At 45.9% G+C, this 25,604-nt stretch overlaps 1 protein-coding gene across 5 annotated transcripts in view; it reads right to left on the reverse strand.

The window, feature by feature from the left end:
- The window catches only part of CHL1 (cell adhesion molecule L1 like), a 221,904-nt gene that overhangs the window by 25,934 nt on the left and 170,366 nt on the right, over positions 1-25,604 (reverse strand). For 4 of the 5 annotated variants that reach the window (XM_075321748.1, XM_075321747.1, XM_075321746.1 and 1 more), the window contains 4 exons: positions 24,844-25,048; positions 21,137-21,259; positions 17,488-17,667; positions 3,677-3,742 (listed from right to left, as the gene is read on the reverse strand). In XM_075321748.1, coding sequence (XP_075177863.1) covers positions 3,677-3,742; positions 17,488-17,667; positions 21,137-21,259; positions 24,844-25,048 — 574 coding nt within the window. The remainder of the gene's footprint in view (positions 1-3,676; positions 3,743-17,487; positions 17,668-21,136; positions 21,260-24,843; positions 25,049-25,604) is intronic. The other variant, XM_075321751.1, reaches the window with a different exon arrangement.

The following is a 25,604-nucleotide window of genomic DNA, read 5'->3' on the forward strand; positions in this document are numbered from 1 at the left end:
AGTGTCCCTCCGCTTTCACACACACATCCATCTGATCACAGTATCACTCCGCTCACACACATCATGTCGTAGTATCACTCCGCTCTCACTAACTGTATGCAAGTGATACTGCTTCCAACCAGCAGGGGGAGCGACCACTGTGGAATGCGGGGGGGACCTGACAGCAATGTGATGATTGATAAGTCCGATTCTACTGCAAGGTGTCTGACTTAGTCATGTTTTCCCAGAAATAAGACCTACCCCAAAAATAAGCCCTAGCACATTTTTCGATGCAAAATATAATATAATATGAGACACTGTTTTATTTTTGGGGAAACATGGTATATAGCTATCTTTCTAGTATAATTCTACATATACTACAGACTTCATACACATTACACACAAAGGGCCCAATTAACCATTTGCAGTCTTTTTTAAGTCACTTTTCTTTTTTTTGTCTTGTGGTATTTGTTGACCTTATGTACAACAAATTGTTTAAAATGCGCAAGTGATTTATGAATTTTGCCCAAAATCAAAAACACTCATTTCAAAGTTTTTGCAACTTTTTGAATGCAAAACGCCACATCCTCCACTACAATTTCACTACAACAAGCAACAAGACACATCACCCTTTCTATGGGCTTTTTCTGTATTTTATCTGTGAGCTGGTTAGTTTTATTCATGATTATATAAAATCATTGGCAAAAAAAGTACTTTACTGTCAGATTTCTGTTCATTATGTAATGGGTCTTGTTAGGCTTTTGGCATCTCTGCCAGTATTAGGACGAGGTCTTATAGCTTTGAGAATGCCAAGTGAAATAAAGTAAGTATCCTTATTAATGGCCAAGATAAAGTGCAAATAAGGGTACATATGCCTGTAAAGCGCTGAGGATTATGATGGCGCAATATAACTAAATAAATAAATAAATATACACTCCTCAACATTTAAACTGCAAAATCAAGAAGGAAAAGTCGTGGAATTATGGAAATCACCGGATGGATAGACGTGTTACTGATCTGCAAATGATAAAAGAATGGAAACAAAATTGATGATGAGAACCAGATAAAACACTTACACTCCTTGGCTGCTATCAATATGTTTTTGTCTGCGGAATATTCTGCCACTGAAACTCATCATGATCCGCGGCCGGCATCTCTCCTGACAGGAGCGGGTCGGCTGCATGTATTTCTATGCAGCTAACACGCTCCTGTCCGGAGAGTGGGCGGCCATGCCGGGTGATGACGAGATGCGAGACTCATGCAAGTCATACAGCTCGTGTGAGTGCACCCTTTGGAAAATAACGCTAGGCCGCGTGTTGCTTGTGCTAGTGTGAACAGCCTGTGTCTCTTAAACTGCTACTATGGCTGCAGAGTCTCTGGACTTGTTTCCTTCATCAAACCCCTCCTGAGGAAGTTGGATCACGACGAAACGTGCGTCGGGCCGCTGGCACGTAGTCCTAATAGGCTTGGATACAGGTAAGTAGATACTTCAACCCTTTCCAATATGCATATGCTGTTTGGGTCACTGGACCAGTCATTACATGAGGCCTTAATGCTATAATATCACTACAAGAGTTCTTTGGGGTGAATTACATAGCTACATATATTACCAATTCATTACCAACTCTACATTGCCTTATGAGATTGCTATAGAATTTTTTGGGATTATTTGCAATATTATTCATGTTCAGATCCTTTACTCACTATTTCCGCAGTTGCCACTTTGAGAAAACCTGCCTTCTACTTTGACCCTGTATATTGTTTATTGATGTGAGAAATATAACATTTTATTATAATATTTAAATAAAATAAATATTTTATGATACTTATTTGAGTTTGTGGTGGTGTTCTGACCTACACGTATAGCATCTGCCTATTGCTATTTCATGGTAGGTCTTTTGAAGTTTTTGGATTAAGCATGGCACCTATATTAGGGATTTTTTTTATTATATACTTGTTTCCCATCAAGCAAATCTGAGACGTCATTATTCAACAATTGCAAAGGGCGCTGCCAGCACGGATCTTGATGACTTGCCCAAGTGCAGTCAGTGTCAGACCATTCCTCAGACTCTAATAATAACCTCATTTATAGCAGCCACTGGCCGTAAGTGTGGGAAAGTGTTTGTATGTATGTTTTTATCTTTTTACTTACTGGGTTAGTAATGGGGGTGTCTGATAGATGTCTCTCCATTACTAACCCAGGGCTTGATACCAGCTGACCACAACCCCAACTACCATTACCCCGATTGCCAATGCACCAGGGCAATCAGGAAGAGCCAGGGTGAAGCACCAGAAGTGGAGCATCTAATGTGATGCACCGCTTCTAGGGTGGCTGAGGGCTGCTATTTTTAGGCTGGTAAGGAATTAATAACAATGGATCTTCCCAGCCTGATAATATCAGCCCCCTGCTGTCTGCTTTAATTTTTGCATTGGGAGCTTTAAGTTACACCAGTGCCTAAAATACATAAGTCAAACTATGGCCCGCAGGCTAATTTTATTTGACCGTGATGCCAGGCGCCCATAATTCTGTATGGAGGGCTAAGTGGGGCCCATTATTCTGTATGGAGGACTATGTGGGGCCCATTATTCTGTATGGAGGACTATATGGGACAAATTATTCTGTATGGAGGACTCTATGGGGCCCATTATTCTGTATGGAGGACTCTATGGGGCCCATTATTCTGTATGGAGGGCTATGTGGGGCCCATTATTGTGTATGGAGGGCAATGAGGCGCCCATTATTCTGTATGGAGGGCTATATGGGGCCCATTATTCTGTATGGAGGACTCTATGGGGCCCATTATTCTGTATGGAGGGCTATATGGGGCACATTATTCTGTATGGAGGCCTATGTGGGGCACATTATTCTGTATGGAAGCCTATGTGGGGCACATTCTGTATGGAGGATTATGTGGGGTCCATTATTCTGTATGGAGGGCTATGTGGGGCACATTATTCTGTATGGAGGACTATGTGGGGCCCATTATTCTGTATGGAGGGTTATGTGGGGCCCATTATTCTGTATGGAAGACTATGTGGGGCCCATTATTTTGTATGGAGGACTATGTGGGGCCCATTATTCTGTATGGAGGACTATGTGGGGCCCATTATTCTGTATGGAGGGCTATGTGGGGCCCATTATTCTGTATGGAGGGCTAAAATTATACAAATCTACAATTTCCAAGTTACAAATTACTACAATTTATTAATACATTATACATTTACAAATCCATTAGCGCTCTTATTCCTGGTTTGACAGCTCACTTCCCCTCCTCTCAGAGTTAGAGATAGCAGGTGGGGTGGGGGTTGTGCACAGATCTACAGTGGATAGGTTAAAAGTATCTAAAGTGTACTGGAGACCAGAGAAAACAAGGAGGAAAGCACATGAAGAGGAAATAAGTACAGTACTAGAGCTGGGATGATACATGAAAGCATGTGAAGTCAGCTGCACCCCTGATACTACAGAGCTTACATCCAGCCTATATTACTGGGAGAGACGCTCCCACAGAATAAAAATCTGAAACTTGGATCAAGGTAAAAACTGCATATCAGGAGGTCGGAGATTGAATGAAGGAATGGACATTGCAGATTGAAACTGAATTTTCTTAACTATCCTATGTACAAATAATTTATTTTTCATATCAAACAGAAATATAACATTTACAGTCACAGCAAGAACAGCAGCATCAGCACAAACCTATAGCAGGAACTTTGGCAGCAAAAGCAGAAGTTTGAGTTGGAGAAGAAGAAATAGTAGAAAATCCTGAAAGAAATGAGAAGTTTTTGAAGATATTTTCATGCACACGATTTCCTGTATTCCCATCTTTGTCACCGGAGAATCCTTGTGATAGATTGTTCTAATGTTCTACAATATGAACTTGTGTAAACCACAGGGCAACATAGAGAGACCGATACTTACTGAACCGCCGCAGCTGCAATTACAGAAATAGAGAGCAGCAGAGGTCTTTGTCCTCGTGGAAATGTATCTTATATATTGTTTTATTAGGAATTTATCTTTTCATATATTTTCTATGACTGATAACACCATGTATAACATCGTTGTTTTATTGCAGTAATCTCGCTGCATAAAGAAAGCTAGAACAGACTACATTCTTTTGGCACACAGGGGTATGATCATGTATGGAGGGCTATGTGGGGCCCATTATTCTGTATGGAGGAATATGTGGGGCCCATTATTCTGTATGGAGGACTATGTGCGGCCCATTATTCTGTATGGAGGGCTATGTGCGGCCCATTATTCTGTATGGAGGGCTATGTGGGGCCCATTATTTTGTATGTAGGACTATGTGGGGCCCATTATTCTGTATGGAGGACTATGTGGGGCCCATTATTCTGTATGTAGGACTATGTGGGGCCCATTATTCTGTATGGAGGGCTATGTGGGGCCCATTATTTTGTATGTAGGACTATGTGGGGCCCATTATTCTGTATGGAGGGCTATGTGGGGCCCATTATTCTGTATGTAGGACTATGTGGGGCCCATTATTCTGTATGGAGGGCTATGTGGGGCCCATTATTTTGTATGGAGGACTATGTGGGGCCCATTATTCTGTATGGAGGACTATGTGGGGCCCATTATTCTGTATGTAGGACTATGTGGGGCCCATTATTCTGTATGGAGGGCTATGTGGGGCCCATTATTTTGTATGTAGGACTATGTGGGGCCCATTATTCTGTATGGAGGGCTATGTGGGGCCCATTATTCTGTATGTAGGACTATGTGGGGCCCATTATTCTGTATGGAGGGCTATGTGGGGCCCATTATTTTGTATGGAGGACTATGTGGGGCCCATTATTCTGTATGGAGGGCTATGTGGGGCCCATTATTTTGTATGGAGGACTATGTGGGGCCCATTATTCTGTATGGAGGACTATGTGGGGCCCATTATTCTCTATGGAGGACTATGTGGGGCCCATTATTCTGTATGGAGGGCTATGTGGGGCCCATTATTCTGTATGGAGGACTATGTGGGGCCCATTATTCTGTATGGAGGACTATGTGGGGCCCATTATTCTGTATGGAGGGCTATGTGGGGCCCATTATTTTGTATGGAGGGCTATGTGGGGCCCATTATTCTGTATGGAGGGCTATGTGGGGCCCATTATTCTGTATGGAGGGCTATGTGGGGCCCATTATTCTGTATGGAGGGCTATGTGGGGCCCATTATTCTGTATGGAGGGCTATGTGGGGCCCATTATTCTGTATGGAGGGCTATGTGGGGCCCATTATTCTGTATGGAGGGCTATGTGGGGCCCATTATTCTGTATGGAGGACTATGTGGGGCCCATTATTCTGTATGGAGGGCTATGTGGGGCCCATTATTCTGTATGGAGGGCTATGTGGGGCCCATTATTCTGTATGGAGGGCTATATGGAGCCCATTATTCTGTATGGAGGGCTATGTGGGGCCCATTATTCTGTATGGAGGACTATGTGGGGCCCATTATTCTGTATGGAGGGCTATGTGGGGCCCATTATTCTGTATGGAGGGCTATGTGGGGCCCATTATTCTGTATGGAGGGCTATGTGGCGCCCATTATTCTGTATGGAGTGCTATGTAGATCCCATTATTCTGTATGGAGGGCTATGTGGGGCCCATTATTCTGTATAGAGGACTATGTGGGGCCCATTATTCTGTATGGAGGGCTATGTGGGACCCATTATTTTGTATAGAGGGCTATGTGGGGCCCATTATTCTGTATGGAGGGCTATGTGGGGCCCATTATTCTGTATGGAGGGCTATGTGGGGCCCATTATTCTGTATGGAGGGCTATGTGGGGCCCATTATTCTGTATGGAGGGCTATGTGGGGCCCATTATTCTGTATGGAGGGCTATGTGGGGCCCATTATTCTGTATGGAGGACTATGTGGGGCCCATTATTCTGTATGGAGGGCTATGTGGGGCCCATTATTCTGTATGGAGGGCTATGTGGGGCCCATTATTCTGTATGGAGGGCTATGTGGGGTCCATTAATCTGTATGGAGGGCTATGTGGGGCCCATTATTCTGTATGGATGACTATGTGGGGCCCATTATTCTGTATGGAGGGCTATGTGGGGCCATTATTCTGTATGGATGACTATGTGAGTCCCATTAATCTGTATGGAGGACTATGTGGGGCCCATTATTCAGTATGGAGGGCTATGTGGGGCCCATTATTCTGTATGGAGGGCTGTGTGGGGCCCATTATTCTGTATGGAAGGCTATGTGGGGCCCATTATTCTGTATGGAAGGCTATGTGGGGCCCATTATTCTGTATGGAGGACTATGTGGGGACCATTGTTCTGTATGGAAGGCTATGTGGGGCCCATTATTCTGTATGGAGGGCTATGTGGGGCCATTATTCTGTATGGATGACTATGTGAGTCCCATTAATCTGTATGGAGGACTATGTGGGGCCCATTATTCTGTATGGAGGGCTATGTGGGGCCCATTATTCTGTATGGAGGGCTATGTGGGGTCCATTATTCTGTATGGAGGGCTATGTGGGGCCCATTATTCTGTATGGAAGCCTATGTGGGGCCCATTATTCTTTATGGAGGACCATGTGGGGTCCATTATTCTGTATGGAGAGCTATGTGGGGCCCATTATTCTGTATGGAGGCCATGTGGTGCCCATTATTCTGTATGGAGGGCTATGTGGGGCCCATTATTCTGTACAGAGGACTATGTGGGGCCCATTATTCTGTATGGAGGGCTATGTAGACCCCATTATTCTGTATGGAGGGCTATGTAGGCCCCATTATTCTGTACGGAGGACTATGTGGAGCCCATTATTCTGTATGGAGGGCTATGTGGGGCCCATTATTCTGTATGGAGGGCTGTGTGGGGCCCATTATTCTGTATGGAGGGCTATGTGGGGCCCATTATTCTGTATGGAGAGCTATGTGGGGCCCATTATTCTGTACGGAGGACTATGTGGGGCCCATTATTCTGTACGGAGGACTATGTGGGGCCCATTATTCTGTATGGAGGACTATGGGGCCCATTATTCTTTATAGAGGGCTATGTGGGGCCCATTATTCTGTATAGAGGGCTATGTGGGGCCCATTATTCTGTATGGAGGGCTGTGTGGGGCCCATTATTCTGTATGGAGAGCTATGTGGGGCCCATTATTCTGTATGGAGGGTTATGTGGGGCCCATTATTCTGTACGGAGGACTATGTGGGGCCCATTATTCTGTACAGAGGACTATGTGGGGCCCATTATTCTGTATGGAGGGCTATGTAGGCCCCATTATTCTGTTTGGAGGGCTATGTGGGGCCCATTATTGTGTATGGAGGGCTATGTGGGGCCCATTATTCTTTAAGGAGGACCATGTGGGGTCCATTATTCTGTATGGAGAGCTATGTGGGGTCCATTATTCTGTATGGAGGGCTATGTGGGGCCCATTATTCTGTATGGATGACTATGTGGGGCCCATTATTCTGTATGGAGGGCTATGTGGGGCCATTATTCTGTATGGAGGACTATGTGGGGCCCATTATTCCGTATGGAGGACTATGTGGGGCCCATTATTCCGTATGGAGGACTATGTGGGGCCCATTATTCCGTATGGAGGACTATGTGGGGCCCATTATTCCGTATGGAGGACTATGTGGGGCCCATTATTCCGTATGGAGGACTATGTGGGGCCCATTATTCTGTATGGAGGGCTACGTGGGGCCCATTATTCTGTATGGAGGGCTATGTAGGCCCCATTATTCTGTATGGAGGGCTATGTGGGGCCCATTGTTCTGTATGGAGGGCTATGTGGGGCCCATTGTTCTGTATGGAAGGCTATGTGGGGCCCATTGTTCTGTATGGAAGGCTATGTGGGGCCCATTATTCTGTATGGAGGGCTATGTGGGGCCCATTATTCTGTATGGATGACTATGTGGGGCCCATTATTCTGTATGGAGGGCTATGTGGGCCCCATTATTTTGTATGGAGGGCTATGTGGGGCCCATTATTCTGTATGGATGACTATGTGGGGCCCATTATTCTGTATGGAGGGCTATGTGGGGCCCATTATTCTGTATGGAGGACTATGTGGGGCCCATTATTCCGTATGGAGGACTATGTGGGGCCCATTATTCTGTATGGAAGACTATGTGGGGTCCATTATTCTGTATGGAGGACTATGTGGAGCCCATTATTCTGTATGGAGGGCTATGTGGGCCCCATTATTTTGTATGGAGGGCTATGTGGGGCCCATTATTCTGTATGGATGACTATGTGGGGCCCATTATTCTGTATGGAGGGCTATGTGGGGCCATTATTCTGTATGGAGGACTATGTGGGGCCCATTATTCCGTATGGAGGACTATGTGGGGCCCATTATTCCGTATGGAGGACTATGTGGGGCCCATTATTCCGTATGGAGGACTATGTGGGGCCCATTATTCCGTATGGAGGACTATGTGGGGCCCATTATTCCGTATGGAGGACTATGTGGGGCCCATTATTCTGTATGGAGGGCTATGTGGGGCCCATTATTCTGTATGGAGGGCTATGTAGGCCCCATTATTCTGTATGGAGGGCTATGTGGGGCCCATTGTTCTGTATGGAGGGCTATGTGGGGCCCATTGTTCTGTATGGAAGGCTATGTGGGGCCCATTGTTCTGTATGGAAGGCTATGTGGGGCCCATTATTCTGTATGGAGGGCTATGTGGGGCCCATTATTCTGTATGGATGACTATGTGGGGCCCATTATTCTGTATGGAGGGCTATGTGGGCCCCATTATTTTGTATGGAGGGCTATGTGGGGCCCATTATTCTGTATGGATGACTATGTGGGGCCCATTATTCTGTATGGAGGGCTATGTGGGGCCCATTATTCTGTATGGAGGACTATGTGGGGCCCATTATTCCGTATGGAGGACTATGTGGGGCCCATTATTCTGTATGGAAGACTATGTGGGGTCCATTATTCTGTATGGAGGACTATGTGGAGCCCATTATTCTGTATGGAGGGCTATGTGGGCCCCATTATTTTGTATGGAGGGCTATGTGGGGCCCATTATTCTGTATGGATGACTATGTGGGGCCCATTATTCTGTATGGAGGGCTATGTGGGGCCCATTATTCTGTATGGAGGACTATGTGGGGCCCATTATTCCGTATGGAGGGCTATGTGGGGCCCATTATTCTGTATGGAAGACTATGTGGGGTCCATTATTCTGTATGGAGGACTATGTGGAGCCCATTATTCTGTATGGAGGGCTATGTGGGGCCATTATTCTGTATGGATGACTATGTGAGTCCCATTAATCTGTATGGAGGACTATGGGGTCCATTATTCAGTATGGAGGGCTATGTGGGGCCCATTATTCTATATGGAGGGCTATGTGGGGCCCATTATTCTGTATGGAAGGCTATGTGGGGCCCATTGTTCTGTATGGAAGGCTATGTGGGGCCCATTATTCTGTATGGAGGACTATGGGGCCCATTATTCTGTATGGAAGGCCATGTGGGGCCAATTATTCTGTATGGAGGGCTATGTGGGGCCCATTATTCTGTATGGAGGGCTATGTGGGGCCCATTATTCTGTATGGAGGGCTATGTGGGGCCCATTATTCTGTATGGAGGGCTATGTGGGGCCCATTATTCTGTATGGAGGGCTATGTGGGGCCCATTATTCTGTATGGAGGGCTATGTGGGGCCCATTATTCTGTATGGAGGGCTATGTGGGGCCCATTATTCTGTATGGAGGGCTATGTGGGGCCCATTATTCTGTATGGAGGACTATGTGGGGCCCATTATTCTGTATGGAGGGCTATGTGGGGCCCATTATTCTGTATGGAGGGCTATGTGGGGCCCATTATTCTGTATGGAGGGCTATGTGGGGCCCATTATTCTGTATGGATGACTATGTGGGGCCCATTATTCTGTATGGAGGGCTATGTGGGGCCCATTATTCTGTATGGAGGACTATGTGGGGCCCATTATTCCGTATGGAGGACTATGTGGGGCCCATTATTCTGTATGGAAGACTATGTGGGGTCCATTATTCTGTATGGAGGACTATGTGGAGCCCATTATTCTGTATGGAGGGCTATGTGGGCCCCATTATTTTGTATGGAGGGCTATGTGGGGCCCATTATTCTGTATGGATGACTATGTGGGGCCCATTATTCTGTATGGAGGGCTATGTGGGGCCCATTATTCTGTATGGAGGACTATGTGGGGCCCATTATTCCGTATGGAGGGCTATGTGGGGCCCATTATTCTGTATGGAAGACTATGTGGGGTCCATTATTCTGTATGGAGGACTATGTGGGGCCCATTATTCTGTATGGAGGGCTATGTGGGGCCCATTATTCTGTATGGATGACTATGTGGGGCCCATTATTCTGTATGGAGGGCTATGTGGGGCCCATTATTCTGTATGGAGGACTATGTGGGGCCCATTATTCCGTATGGAGGGCTATGTGGGGCCCATTATTCTGTATGGAAGACTATGTGGAGCCCATTATTCTGTATGGAGGGCTATGTGGGGCCATTATTCTGTATGGATGACTATGTGAGTCCCATTAATCTGTATGGAGGACTATGGGGTCCATTATTCAGTATGGAGGGCTATGTGGGGCCCATTATTCTATATGGAGGGCTATGTGGGGCCCATTATTCTGTATGGAAGGCTATGTGGGGCCCATTGTTCTGTATGGAAGGCTATGTGGGGCCCATTATTCTGTATGGAGGACTATGGGGCCCATTATTCTGTATGGAAGGCCATGTGGGGCCAATTATTCTGTATGGAGGGCTATGTGGGGCCCATTATTCTGTATGGAGGGCTATGTGGGGCCCATTATTCTGTATGGAGGGCTATGTGGGGCCCATTATTCTGTATGGAGGGCTATATGGGGCCCATTATTCTGTATGGAGAGCTATGTGGGGCCCATTATTTTGCATGGAGGACTATGGGGCCCATTATTCTGTATGGAGGACTACAGTGCTGGCCAAAAGTATTGGCACCCCTGCAATTCTGTCAGATAATACTCTGTTTCTTCTTGAGAATGATTGCAATCACAATTTCTTTGGTATTATTATCTTCATTTAATTTGTCTTCAATGAAAAAAAAAATTGTCATAAAGCCAAATTGGATATAATTCCACACCAAACATAAAAAGGGGGTGGTCAAAAGTATTGGCACTGTTTGAAAAATCATGCGATGCTTCTCTAATTTGTGTAATTAACGGCACCTGTAACTTACCTGTGGCACCTAACAGGTGTTGGCAATAACTAAAGCACACTTGCAGCCAGGTGACATGGATTAAAGTTGACTCAGCCTCTGTTCTGTGTCCTTGTGTGTACCACATTGAGCATGGAGAAAAGAAAGAAGACCAAAGAACTGTCTGAGGACTTGAGAATCCAAATTGTGAGGAAGCATGAGCAATCTCAAGGCTACAAGTCCATCTGCAAAGACCTGAAAGTTCCTGAGTCTACTGTGCGCAGTGTCATCAAGAAGTTTAAAACCCATGGCACTGTGGCTAACCTCCCTAGATGTGGAAGGAAAAGAAAAATTGACAAAAGATTTCAACGCAAGATTGTGCGGATGGTGGATAAAGAACCTCGACTAACATCAAAACAGGTTCAAGCTGCCCTGCAGTCCAAGGGTACAACAGTGTCAACCCATACTATCCATTGGCGTCTGAATGAAAATGGACTGTTTGGTAGGATACCCAGGAAGACCCCACTTCTTACCCCAAGACATAAAAAATCCAGGCTGGAGTTGACAAAACTTACCTGAGGAAGCCTAAAACGTTTTGGAAGAATGTTCTCTGGTCAGATGAGACAAAAGAAGAGTTTTTTGGGAAAAGCCATCAACATAGAGTTTACAGGAAAAAAAAGAGGCATTGAAAGAAAAGAACACGGTCCCTACAGTCAAACATGGCGGAGGTTCCCTGATGTTTTGGGGTTGCTTTGCTGCCTCTGGCACTGGACTGCTTGACCGTGTGCATGGCATTATGAAGTCTGAAGACTACCAACAAATTTTGCAGCATAATGTAGGGCCCAGTGTGAGAAAGCTGGGTCTCCCTCAGAGGTCATGGGTCTTCCAGCAGGACAATGACCCAAAACACACTTCAAAAAGCACTAGAAAATGGTTTGAGAGAAAGCACTGGAGACTACTAAAATGGCCAAAAATGAGTCCAGACCTGAATCCCATAGAACACCTGTGGAGAGATCTCAAAATGGCAGTTTGGAGAAGGCCCCTTCAAATCTCAGGGACCTGGAGCAGTTTGCCAAAGAAGAATGGTCTAAAATTCCAGCAGAGCATTGTAAGAAACTCATTGATGGTTACCGGAAGCGGTTGTTCGCAGTTATTTTGGCTAAAGGTTGTGCAACCAAGTATTAGGCTAAGGGTGCCAATACTTTTGTCTGGCCCATTTTTGGAGTTTTGTGTGAAATGATCAATGATTTGATTTTTGTTTCATTCTCTTTTGTGGTTTTTCATTGCAAGCAAAATAAATGAAGATAATAATAGCAAAGAATTTGTGATTGCAATAATTTTCAAGAAGAAGCTGAGTATTATCTGACAGAATTGCAGGGGTGCCAATACTTTTAGCCAGCACTGTATGTGGGGCCCATTATTCTGTATGTAGGACTATGTGGGGCCTATTATTCTGTATGGAGAGTTATATGGGGCCCATTATTCTGTATGGAGGGCTATGTGGGGCCCATTATTCTGTATGGAGGACTATGTGGGGGACCATTATTCTGTATGGAGGGCTATGTGGGGCGCATTATTCTGTATAGGGGACTACATGGGGCCCATTATTCTGTATGGAGGGCTATGTGGGGCCCATTATTCTGTATGGAGGGCTATGTGGGGCCCATTATTTTGTATGGAGGGCTATGTGGGGCCCATTATTCTGTATGGAGGGCTATGTGGGCCCATTATTCTGTATGTAGGACTATGTGGGGCCTATTATTCTGTATGGAGAGTTATATGGGGCCCATTATTCTGTATGGAGGGCTATGTGGGGCCCATTATTCTGTATGGAGGGCTATGTGGGCCCATTATTCTGTATGTAGGACTATGTGGGGCCCATTATTCTGTATGGAGAGTTATATGGGGCCCATTATTCTGTATGGAGGGCTATGTGGGGCCCATTATTCTGTATGGAGGACTATGTGGGGCCCATTATTCTGTATGGAGGGCTATGTGGGGCCCATTATTCTGTATGGAAGACTATGTGGGGACCATTATTCTGTATGGAGGACTATGTGGGGTCCATTATTCTGTATGGAGGGCTGTGTGGGGCCCATTATTCTGTATGGAGAGCTATGTGGGCCAATTATTCTGTATGGAGGGCTATGTGGGGCCCATTATTCTGTATGGAGGACTATGTGGGGCCCATTATTCTGTACGGAGGACTATGTGGAGCCCATTATTCTGTATGGAGGGTTATGTGGGGCCCATTATTGTGTATGGAGGGCTGTGTGGGGCCCATTATTCTGTATGGAGGGCTATGTGGGGCCCATTATTCTGTATGGAGAGCTATGTGGGGCCCATTATTCTGTACGGAGGACTATGTGGGGCCCATTATTCTGTACGGAGGACTATGTGGGGCCCATTATTCTGTATGGAGGACTATGGGGCCCATTATTCTTTATAGAGGGCTATGTGGGGCCCATTATTCTGTATAGAGGGCTATGTGGGGCCCATTATTCTGTATGGAGGGCTGTGTGGGGCCCATTATTCTGTATGGAGAGCTATGTGGGGCCCATTATTCTGTATGGAGGGTTATGTGGGGCCCATTATTCTGTACGGAGGACTATGTGGGGCCCATTATTCTGTACGGAGGACTATGTGGGGCCCATTATTCTGTATGGAGAGCTATGTGGGGCCCATTATTCTGTTTGGAGGGCTATGTGGGGCCCATTATTCTGTATGTAGGACTATGTGGGGCCTATTATTCTGTATGGAGAGTTATATGGGGCCCATTATTCTGTATGGAGGGCTATGTGGGGCCCATTATTCTGTATGGAGGACTATGTGGGGCCCATTATTCTGTATGGATTGTCATGTGAGGCCCATTATTCTGTATGGAGGACTATGTGGGGCCCATTATTCTGTATGGAGGGCTATGTGGGGCCCATTATTCTGTATGGAAGACTATGTGGGGACCATTATTCTGTATGGAGGACTATGTGGGGTCCATTATTCTGTATGGAGGGCTGTGTGGGGCCCATTATTCTGTATGGAGAGCTATGTGGGGCCCATTATTCTGTATGGAGAGCTATGTGGGGCCCATTATTCTGTATGGAGGGTTATGTGGGGCCCATTATTCTGTACGGAGGACTATGTGGGGCCCATTATTCTGTACGGAGGACTATGTGGAGCCCATTATTCTGTATGGAGGGTTATGTGGGGCCCATTATTGTGTATGGAGGGCTGTGTGGGGCCCATTATTCTGTATGGAGGGCTATGTGGGGCCCATTATTCTGTATGGAGAGCTATGTGGGGCCCATTATTCTGTACGGAGGACTATGTGGGGCCCATTATTCTGTACGGAGGACTATGTGGGGCCCATTATTCTGTATGGAGGACTATGGGGCCCATTATTCTTTATAGAGGGCTATGTGGGGCCCATTATTCTGTATAGAGGGCTATGTGGGGCCCATTATTCTGTATGGAGGGCTGTGTGGGGCCCATTATTCTGTATGGAGAGCTATGTGGGGCCCATTATTCTGTATGGAGGGTTATGTGGGGCCCATTATTCTGTACGGAGGACTATGTGGGGCCCATTATTCTGTATGGAGGGCTATGTGGGGCCCATTATTGTGTATGGAGGGCTATGTGGGGCCCATTATGCTTTATGGAGGACCATGTGGGGTCCATTATTCTGTATGGAGAGCTATGTGGGGCCCATTATTCTGTATGGAGGCCATGTGGGGCCTATTATGCTGTATGGAGGCCATGTGGGGCCCATTATTCTGTATGGAGGGCTATGTGGGGCCCATTATTCTGTACAGAGGACTATGTGGGGCCCATTATTCTGTATGGAGGGCTATGTAGGCCCCATTATTCTGTATGGAGGGCTATGTAGGCCCCATTATTCTGTACGGAGGACTATGTGGAGCCCATTATTCTGTATGGAGGGCTATGTGGGGCCCATTATTCTGTTTGGAGGGCTATGTGGGGACCATTATTCTGTATGGAGGGCTATTTGGGGCCCATTATTCTGTATGGGGGGCTATGTGGGGCCGATTATTCTGTATGGAGGGCTATTTGGGGCCCATTATTCTGTATGGGGGGCTATGTGGGGCCCATTATTCTGTATGGAGGGCTATTTGGGGCCCATTATTCTGTATGGAGGGCTATGTGGGGCCCATTATTCTGTATGGAGGGCTATGTAGGCCCCATTATTCTGTATGGAGGGCTATGTAGGCCCCATTATTCTGTACGGAGGACTATGTGGAGCCCATTATTCTGTATGGAGGGCTATGTGGGGCCCATTATTCTGTTTGGAGGGCTATGTGGGGACCATTATTCTGTATGGAGGGCTATTTGGGGCCCATTATTCTGTATGGGGGGCTATGTGGGGCCGATTATTCTGTATGGAGGGCTATTTGGGGCCCATTATTCTGTATGGGGGGCTATGTGGGGCCCATTATTCTGTATGGAGGGCTATTTGGGGCCCATTATTCTGTATGGAGGGCTATGTGGGGCCCATTATTCTGTATGGAGGGCTATGTAGGCCCCATTATTCTGTATGGAGGGCTATGTGGGGCCCATTATTCTGTTTGGAGGGCTATGTGAGGCCCATTATTCTGTATGGAGGGCTATTTGGGGCCCATTATTGTGTATGGAGGGCTATGTGGGGCCCATTATTCTGTATGGAGGACCATGTGGGGCCTATTATTCTGTATGAAGAGCTATGTGGGGCCCATTATTCTGTATGGAGGGCTATGTGGGGCCCATTATTTTGTATGGAGGACTATGTGGGGCCCATTATTCTGTATGGAGGACCATGTGGGGCCTATTATTCTGTATGGAGGGCTATGTGGGCCCATTATTCTGTATGGAGGACTATGTGGGGCCCATTATTTTGTATGGAGGACTATGTGGGGCCCATTATTCTGTATGGATGGCTATGTGGGCCCATTATTGTGTATGGAGACTATGTGGGCCCATTATTCTGTATGGAGGGCTATGTGGGCCCATTATTCTGTATGGAGGACTATGTGGGGCCCATTATTCTGTATGGAGGACTATGTGGGGCCCATTATTCTGTATGGAGGGCTATGTGGGCCCATTATTGTGTATGGAGACTATGTGGGCCCATTATTCTGCATGGAGGGCTATGTGGGCCCATTATTCTGTATGGAGGACTATGTGGGGCCCATTATTCTGTATGGAGGACTATGTGGGGCCCATTATTCTGTATGGAGGGCTATGTGGGCCCATTATTGTGTATGGAGACTATGTGGGCCCATTATTCTGTATGGAGGACTATGTGGGGCCCATTATTCTGTATGGAGGACTATGTGGGGCCCATTATTCTGTATGGAGGGCTATGTGGGCCCATTATTGTGTATGGAGACTATGTGGGCCCATTATTCTGCATGGAGGGCTATGTGGGCCCATTATTCTGTATGGAGGACTATGTGGGGCCCATTATTCTGTATGGAGGACTATGTGGGGCCCATTATTCTGTATGGAGGGCTATGTGGGCCCATTATTGTGTATGGAGACTATGTGGGCCCATTATTCTGTATGGAGGACTATGTGGGGCCCATTATTCTGTATGGAGGACTATGTGGAGCCCATTATTCTGTATGGAGGGCTATGTGGGGCCCATTATTCTGTATGGAGGGCTATGTGGGGCCCATTATTCTGTATGGAAGGCTATGTGGGCCCATTATTCTGCATGGAGGGCTATGTGGGCCCATTATTCTGTATGGAGGACTATGTGGAGCCCATTATTCTGTATGGAGGGCTATGTGGGGTCCATTATTCTGTATGGAGGGCTATGTGGGCCCATTATTGTGTATGGAGACTATGTGGGCCCATTATTCTGTATGGAGGACTATGTGGGGCCCATTATTCTGTATGGAGGACTATGTGGAGCCCATTATTCTGTATGGAGGGCTATGTGGGCCAATTATTCTGTATGGAGGCTATGTGGGGCCCATTATTCTGTATGGAGGGACTTAGTGCATGTCCTGAAAGGAACAATAATTTAAGACACAATTTTCAATAGAAATAACTGCAAGCACATTCTTGGGAATCTGGATGTGAACCAGCATTTGTGAATCATGTGCATCCCCAGTTATTATAGGTGTGACATGTCTGATAAATAGTCTGCTCAAGCTTCATAGGCGATATAGACAATTATCAGTTGTTTTCTTCGCAGGTGGTCTACCTTAAAACCTCGTAAAATATGAATTCCTTCAGTAGTGATAAAAAGCACCTGTTTTCTGGATTTCGGCTGTTATGCAATATACAGCCTTTGTTCCCATGATAATGTAGAACCCCCCATTCCAGTGATTTCTTACTTGCTTGTGTTATGGTCAGTCCTTCCTCGCTCACGGGGTTACTACATCCGATACGGGTACATGCTCGAAGGTAGAACTTGTACTTCACGCCATGGTCAAGACGAGGAATCCTTTGTCTGATTGCCTTTGGATTTGTTATGGTGATGTTATATAAACTCCCAATGACATCACTATCATTAACTATAAGATACAGAAATGAACATAAATAAGTGCACAGAACATAAGATGGAGCCATATACACAAGAACAATTTCCAACATTTTGACAACACTGTGTTTCACTGAAAGTTTTTTTAACCGTTAACATGAAAGTATTGTTAATAATAGAACTTTCATTGCAAAATCCCCAGTTTTATTCAAAATAGTTGATGCAAAAATGAGTACACCCACTTCAAAAACTACTTAAAAGGAACATGTCAGTTGCAATGTGCACCTAGAACCATGAGCAGTTCCGGGTGTATATTGCTAATCCCTGCCTAACTGTCCCTGTATACACTAGCATAGATAAAAAGATATATAGAAAAAGTATTTCTAAAGATCCTTTATGATATGCTAATGAGAGCGGGGACCAGTCGCAAGGGTGTTATTTCCCCTGACCAGTCCACCCTCTTAGCTTGTTATCACACCCACAGGGTCGTGTTAACATGCTATTCAATGCCGAGCGTCATCATCATCAGTGATGTGCGTACCTGTGCCCATTGCACTGCCTCAGCATGCCAGGAATTGGGTTAGTGCGCATGATCAGAAGTCTCAGCACTTCCGTATATGTGCACTAGGTCTTTCTGAAGCCAGGACGCGTACACCCGGCTTCATAGTGTGCATGACCGGAAGTGCGGGGCATTCTAATTATACGCACTGACCCTAAACCCGACGGCCTGAGGTGATGCGATGGACACAGGTACGTGCGTCACTGCTGATGACACTGGGCATTGCACAGCATGTTAGCACGCTCCTATGGTGTGAACTTACTAAGGAACTAAAATTCTTGTGACTAGTCCCTGCACTCATTAGCATATCATAAAGGATTTTTAAAAATACTTTTTATAAAGATCTATACTAGTGTATACAGAGACAGTTAGACAGGGATTAGCAATATATACCCAGAACTGCTCGTGGTTCTGGGTGCATATTACACCTGACAGGTTCCCTTTAATAATTTAGAAGGCTAATTACAGCTTCCTATGTTAAAGAATTGCAATGTATCCGTAAAAAACGGATGCTATGCTGTAGCACTGTATGGCATCTTATTTTTCTTGCGCACCCATAGGCATGAATGGGCGAGTCTCATCCGATTTATAGAAGAAACTAGTGCATGCTGTGATTTTTTTCACATGCAGATTCGTTCCATGAAAAAAAAATTAAAAACAAAAATCGCTGGTCTGCCCCATTGAATAACATTGGTCTCTTTTTGTTTTTAGAGCACTCAGAACAAAAACAAGTGTAATAAGAGTTGCACAGATTTAAATGGATGGATCAGACACACCCTAAGATTCGTAGCAAGAAGCTCGTGACTAAAGCCTGCTTTACACGTTACAATTTTATATGCGATCTCGTATGCGATCGCACACGCCCCCATCGTATGTGCGACATGTTCAATTTGTTGCCCGTGACGCACAAACGATTAAACCCCGTCACACGTACTTACCTTCCATACGACTTCGCTGTGGGCGGTGAACATCCTCTTCCTGAAGGGGGAGGGACGTTCGGCGTCACAGCGACGTCACACAGCGGCCGGCCAATAGAAGCGGAGGGGCGGAGATGAGCGGGACGTAAACATCCCGCCCATCTCCTTCCTTCAGCATTGCCGGCGGGACGCAGGTAAGATCTGTTCATCATTCCTGGGGTGTCACACAGAGCGATGTGTGCCGCCTCAGGAACATTGAACAACCGGATGTTCAATTTTTAGTAATTGAACGACGTGTATGCGATCAACGTTTTTTCGTTCAATCGCAATCGCACGTAGGTTTCACACGCTACAACAACACTAACGATGCCGGATGTGCGTCACTTACGACGTGACCCCGCCGACACATCGTTAGATATATTGTAGCGTGTAAAGCCCGCTTTACTAGCATGGCAGAGTATAGATTTTATATATCTGTTCACTGTGTGCTGGCAGAGAATGAATCAACTAAATAATTTCTGATCCGGCTTCCTGACTACTTCTGCCAACCTGCCTTAACAGATAGCAGATGATTCCGTGGACCCAAACCTAGGGCCCTATGTGTAAGCCCTCATTCCTGTATAAAGATTAAAGGGTGAAGGCCAGGGCAAGCCTGGGATCTGGTAAACAGATTGGCTTGTGCAAAATTTGTCGATGGTAGCCATTTCTGGAGCTGCTAGGCCACCACTGACAAAGCCGAAACATATACCTTTGGATGGATCCTAAGAATCCAAATCAGAGATTTTACGCAAAAAATAAGCAAAAAAATCTCCACTAGATGGCACTAGTCTCCCTAACGGAAGGAGCTGATGGTCGTACGGGCCGGGGTCAGAAACAGGGGGTTCATGTGGTACCAGGGATGAGACGAAGACAGAGTCAAGAGAGAGCCAAGTCAGAAACTGAGAGAGAATGTCAAAGACCGGGGGAGCGCAGAAACCAAAGTTTAATAACAAGCCGAGGTCGGAAGCCAGGAGAGCAGGTAATAGCAGTGAGCACAAGGGAGACAGAACAATGGAGGACGGGTGTCAGAAAGGACGGATGCTGTCAGAAGGACGTGAGGTAGGGAGGACGGGCACAGTCAGGATGGGAGGTAGTGAGGACGGAAGTTGTCAGGATGGGAAGCAGGATCAAAGAACTTACAGGGACCAGTGATACACTGCAGAGCAGAATTATAACTGGCGCCGCATGAACGGAAATGCCCCATAGATAAGGCGCCGTGATCCTAGAAACGAGGCATGGACGGGGGGATCCTCCCACCGGCCATACTCCAGGGAACACTGACAGCCATGAGTCATGACAAGATCAGAGAATAAGCGGCACCATCTGCTGGTAGCAGAGGGTATATAAAGGAACTGGGAGTGGTCCCAGATTGGAAACACCTGGGTTAGTAGTGAGACTGCTTGCAGGCAAGGAATACTGACATTAACCCTACGACTGCCAAAGGAAAGAAAACACATATAATATTGAGAGACAAGAATGGAAATGACTCTGAAGTCCTGAATCTGTCACCAGTCTCCAAATGCAGAGATGTGACATCTGCTGGGAAGTAACAGAGACCAATGCACTGTGTCCAGATGAAGGGTGGTTTATATCTCAACACGTTTCGCAGTGGTCATACTTCTTCAGGAGAACCACAAAGTTACAAGCGATGTCAGATTTACAATTCATGTAGATTAGGAAATATTGACATCATAGTGTGAGTCCAGCTTGCCTCTCTATTAGCCAAATTATTTAATCTCTGCCAAAAAACAGCTCCCCTGGACTGGGTCCTGCATATATGCTACTGATTGTTACTACTAATGTGCTCTGATGGTTTCATCTTCTGGATCTGCAACAATCAAGTTGATCAACAGAAGTCTGTTACTTAGAGAAAAGGTGGGACAATATATGCAGTTTATTTCAGGGATTGCATATATTTTTATAACTGATAACTCTTACATAATTTTTGCACATTTATGTGATCTGAAATTCAGAATAAATTAACTTACTTGTCTGATGTTGCAGAATGTAACTGGTAAGGACGCCATTTATTCTCCGTGGTGGGCCCCAGGACAGAGTGAAGGACTCTTGGTCAGAACTTACAATTCGTAAAAACTGTGGTTGTTCAGGCACTGAGAAATCAATAAAAATATAGCTTTAATAATGCACATTATAATTCATTGTTCACTGATCATCTACTACACCATATACCAAACCACTGTCATGGGTGTGTTACAGCTGACAGACAGTCCTGTGGTGTCCGGCTATAGGTCACAGCGTTTGGCTGCAAAAACTGTTCCCTGACCTTCTATTATTTCTGCTTGGTTTTCATCCCTTTCCCTTTAGAACCCTGCTGAGTTCCTCAGTCTGTCAGCTGCTATTCATCAGTACTTCCATTGTCTTTATACAGTTAGGTCCAGAAAAATTTGGACAGTGACACAAGTTTTGTTATTTTAGCTGTTTACAAAAACATGTTCAGAAATACAATTATATATATAATATGGGCTGAAAGTGCACACTCCCAGCTGCAATATGAGAGTTTTCACATCCAAATCGGAGAAAGGGTTTAGGAATCATAGCTCTGTAATGCATAGCCTCCTCTTTTTAAAGGGACCAAAAGTAATTGGACAAGGGACTCTAAGGGCTGCAATTAACTCTGAAGGTGTCTCCCTCGTTAACCTGTAATCAATGAAGTAGTTAAAAGGTCTGGGGTTGATTACATGTGTGGGTTTTGCTTTTGGAAGCTGTTGCTGTGACCAGACAACATGCGGTCTAAGGAACTCTCAATTGAGGTGAAGCAGAACATCCTGAGGCTGAAAAAAAAGAAAAAATCCATCAGAGAGATAGCAGACATGCTTGGAGTAGCAAAATCAACAGTCGGGTACATTCTGAGAAAAAAGGAATTGACTGGTGAGCTTGGGAACTCAAAAAGGCCTGGGCGTCCACGGATGACAACAGTGGTGGATGATCGCCGCATACTTTCTTTGGTGAAGAAGAACCCGTTCACAACATCAGCTGAAGTCCAGAACACTCTCAGTGAAGTAGGTGTACCTGTCTCTAAGTCAACAGTAAAGAGAAGACTCCATGAAAGTAAATACAAAGGGTTCACATCTAGATGCAAACCATTCATCAATTCCAAAAATAGACAGGTCAGAGTTAAATTTGCTGAAAAACACCTCATGAAGCCAGCTCAGTTCTGGAAAAGTATTCTATGGACAGATGAGACAAAGATCAACCTGTACCAGAATGATGGGAAGAAAAAAGTTTGGAGAAGAAAGGGAACGGCACATGATCCAAGGCACACCACATCCTCTGTAAAACATGGTGGAGGCAACGTGATGGCATGGGCATGCATGGCTTTCAATGGCACTGGGTCACTTGTGTTTATTGATGACATAACAGTAGACAAGAGTAGCCGGATGAATTCTGAAGTGTACCGGGATATACTTTCAGCCCAGATTCAGCCAAATGCCGCAAAGCTGATCGGACGGCGCTTCATAGTACAGATGGACAATGACCCGAAGCATACAGCCAAAGCTACCCAGGAGTTCATGAGTGCAAAAAAGTGGAACATTCTGCAATGGCCAAGTCAATCACCAGATCTTAACCCAATTGAGCATGCATTTCACTTGCTCAGATCCAGACTTAAGACGGAAAGACCCACAAACAAGCAAGACCTGAAGGCTGCGGCTGTAAAGGCCTGGCAAAGCATTAAGAAGGAGGAAACCCAGCGTTTGGTGATGTCCATGGGTTCCAGACTTAAGGCAGTGATTGCCTCCAAAGGATTCGCAACAAAATATTGAAAATAAAAATATTTTGTTTGGGTTTGGTTTATTTGTCCAATTACTTTTGACCTCCTAAAATGTGGAGTGTTTGTAAAGAAATGTGTACAATTCCTACAATTTCTATCAGATATTTTTGTTCAAACCTTCAAATTAAACGTTACAATCTGCACTTGAATTCTGTTGTAGAGGTTTCATTTCAAATCCAATGTGGTGGCATGCAGAGCCCAACTCGCGAAAATTGTGTCACTGTCCCAATATTTCTGGACCTAACTGTATATCTTCACTTCATATTACTTGGTGCTGGTGATATTTCATGTGCTTTTATCAAGTGTTCAGTGCTGGCAGTTGGTTTGCATACATCTGAAGAAACCTGGTGGTTGTTGCAATTACTGTCCCTTAGGGGTACTTTGCACGTTGCGACATCGCTACTGCGATATCGTCGGGGTCAAATCGAAAGTGACGCACATCTGGCGCCGGTAACGACGTCTCAACGTGTAAAGCCTAGATGCGCCGATAAACGATCGCAAAAGCGTCGTAAATCGGTGATCTGTGTAGTGTCGGACATTTCCATAATGTCGCACCAATAGGAGATACGATGTTGTTCCTCGTTCCTGCGGCAGCACACATCACTGTGTGTGAAGCCGCAGGAACGAGGAACATCTCCTACCTGCCTCCACCGTCAATGCGGAAGGAAGGAGGTGGGTGGGATGTTTATGTCCCGCTCATCTCCGCCCCTCCTCTTCTATTGGCTGCCTGCCGTGTGACGTCGCTGTGACGCCACATGACACGCCCCCTTAGGAAGGAGGCGGGTCGCCCTCCAGAGCGACGTAACAGGGCAGGTAAGTGCGTGTGAAGCTGCCGTAGCGATAATGTTTGCTACGGCAGCTATCACAAGATATCACATGTGTGACGGGGGCGGGTTCTATCGCACTCGGCATCGCTATTGTAACGCCTGCCTGGATCAACAGACTCAGATGGGATGTAATGGACAGGCTAGAGGGAAGCCACTCACCAAGCAGGACCCCCAGAACCCTGAAACCCTTTAACCCCTATAAAGGGATTTGTAATTACACAGGGCCCTGGAGATCACTACCTGTGGAAGGCTGCAGTCCGATAAGAGTAGTCATCAGGCAGGGAAAGCAGGCAGAAGGGTAGTCAGAAAACACACAGAAGTCAGCACACAGGAATCACAAAACAGAACAGGGCGGATCAGGAGCCAGGAAATCAGAACTATCTCTGGCAGAGGTCAGCAGACAGGAGGGGAACTAAGAAGGGTATGGTGTCTTCCCATTGGCTGTAGCTGAACGCTGGCAACTTCAGCTGGAAGACACATGCCACCCACAGTCAGCCAGTGGTACTGCAGATCCCAAGACAACCCAGCCCAGTGGATAATCAGAGCCTGCGCCCACCGGTGCTGCTGGCATTGACTCCTCTCCCATCACCAGCACCATCCACGGCAGGAACACGGCGTCGCCCGGCGATCGGAGCAGAAGTCGCTGGAGCGGACTCCGGTGGTGACGTAACAGCTATCATCGGCTAGCGATGTCGCAGCGTGCAAAGTACCCCTAAGTCAACTGGAGATAAGTTGTTTGTTGTAATCTCTTGTTTGTTATCCCTGTGCGTCCTTTAGTGCCTAGTGGGGTTGATGAAGAGCTCATCTCATCTGCTGCTACCTAGGACCCAAATCAGGGTCAGCCTAGGGCCAGGTATCCAGCTTTGTGCATGGGTGCAGAACCTATCTGGGGTTGTGAGGGAACTCATGGCACAGCGGTAGGCCTGGTCAGGGGTCACCATCTCCCCTTCCCTAGACACAGGGTTTCCCTTCCTCTTTGCAGTTCGCTTGGTACTTCCCCGTACTTAGCGTTAAAGCCATATTGCTAATAAGTATTTTCATGCAATAATTGATATCAGTTTCTATCAGATTTTCTTACCTCCTTCCGGAGTTTGGAAAGTGATGGGGACGCTCTCAGGGCCGTCACCTCGTGTGTTGTATGCTGCAACAGACACTTGATACTCGCAGAATGGATGAACAATTGGGATTATCCCTGAGTTCCTCTGACCAGTAAATGATAAAGTATGTCGCTCGCCATGATGCATCTTTCCATCATGTAGGCTTTTTACTTTCCAGTAAATTATCTAGATAGAACAAGAGATATTTCAGAATTTTCTTTCCATTTGGACCAAAAAAGGAAACCAAGCGGAGCTCACCGCTTTCACTTATTAAGTCTAATTTGACTCAAATCTGCACAATAATAACGTAGAAAATGTACTTTTATCACTGGTAATTTAGTTAATTGTAGATTATCTTATTTGTTTCCTAGCTATACAAGAACTTTGCATTTTCTTGTAAACTTGTGTCGGTTGTCACAAGATCACTAGGAATAGGGGAGCCTAAACTGGCCCTCAGGCTGGGGGAACCCTCGCTGATCCTGATCCCAAAGATACACCTGAAGGTGGTGATATTTGGGCCACCTTCCTTGCCCTAGCTCCTGAACAACCCTGGTCTAGAGGCCCCCCTCTACCCAGGAAAGAGCTGGAACATGAGTGATTAGTCCCACACAACTAGACAGATGAGGAAAAAAACAAAACTCAAACTCACAGCAATCACTCACAGAGGTATATATAATACATGATCAGGTGGAAACTAAAGGAAGGGAGGAAATAATCAGACAACAAGAGCATTTGCACAACG

The sequence above is a fragment of the Anomaloglossus baeobatrachus genome, chromosome 8 (assembly GCF_048569485.1).
Source record: "Anomaloglossus baeobatrachus isolate aAnoBae1 chromosome 8, aAnoBae1.hap1, whole genome shotgun sequence".
In the NCBI taxonomy this organism is placed as follows: Eukaryota; Metazoa; Chordata; class Amphibia; order Anura; family Aromobatidae; genus Anomaloglossus; species Anomaloglossus baeobatrachus.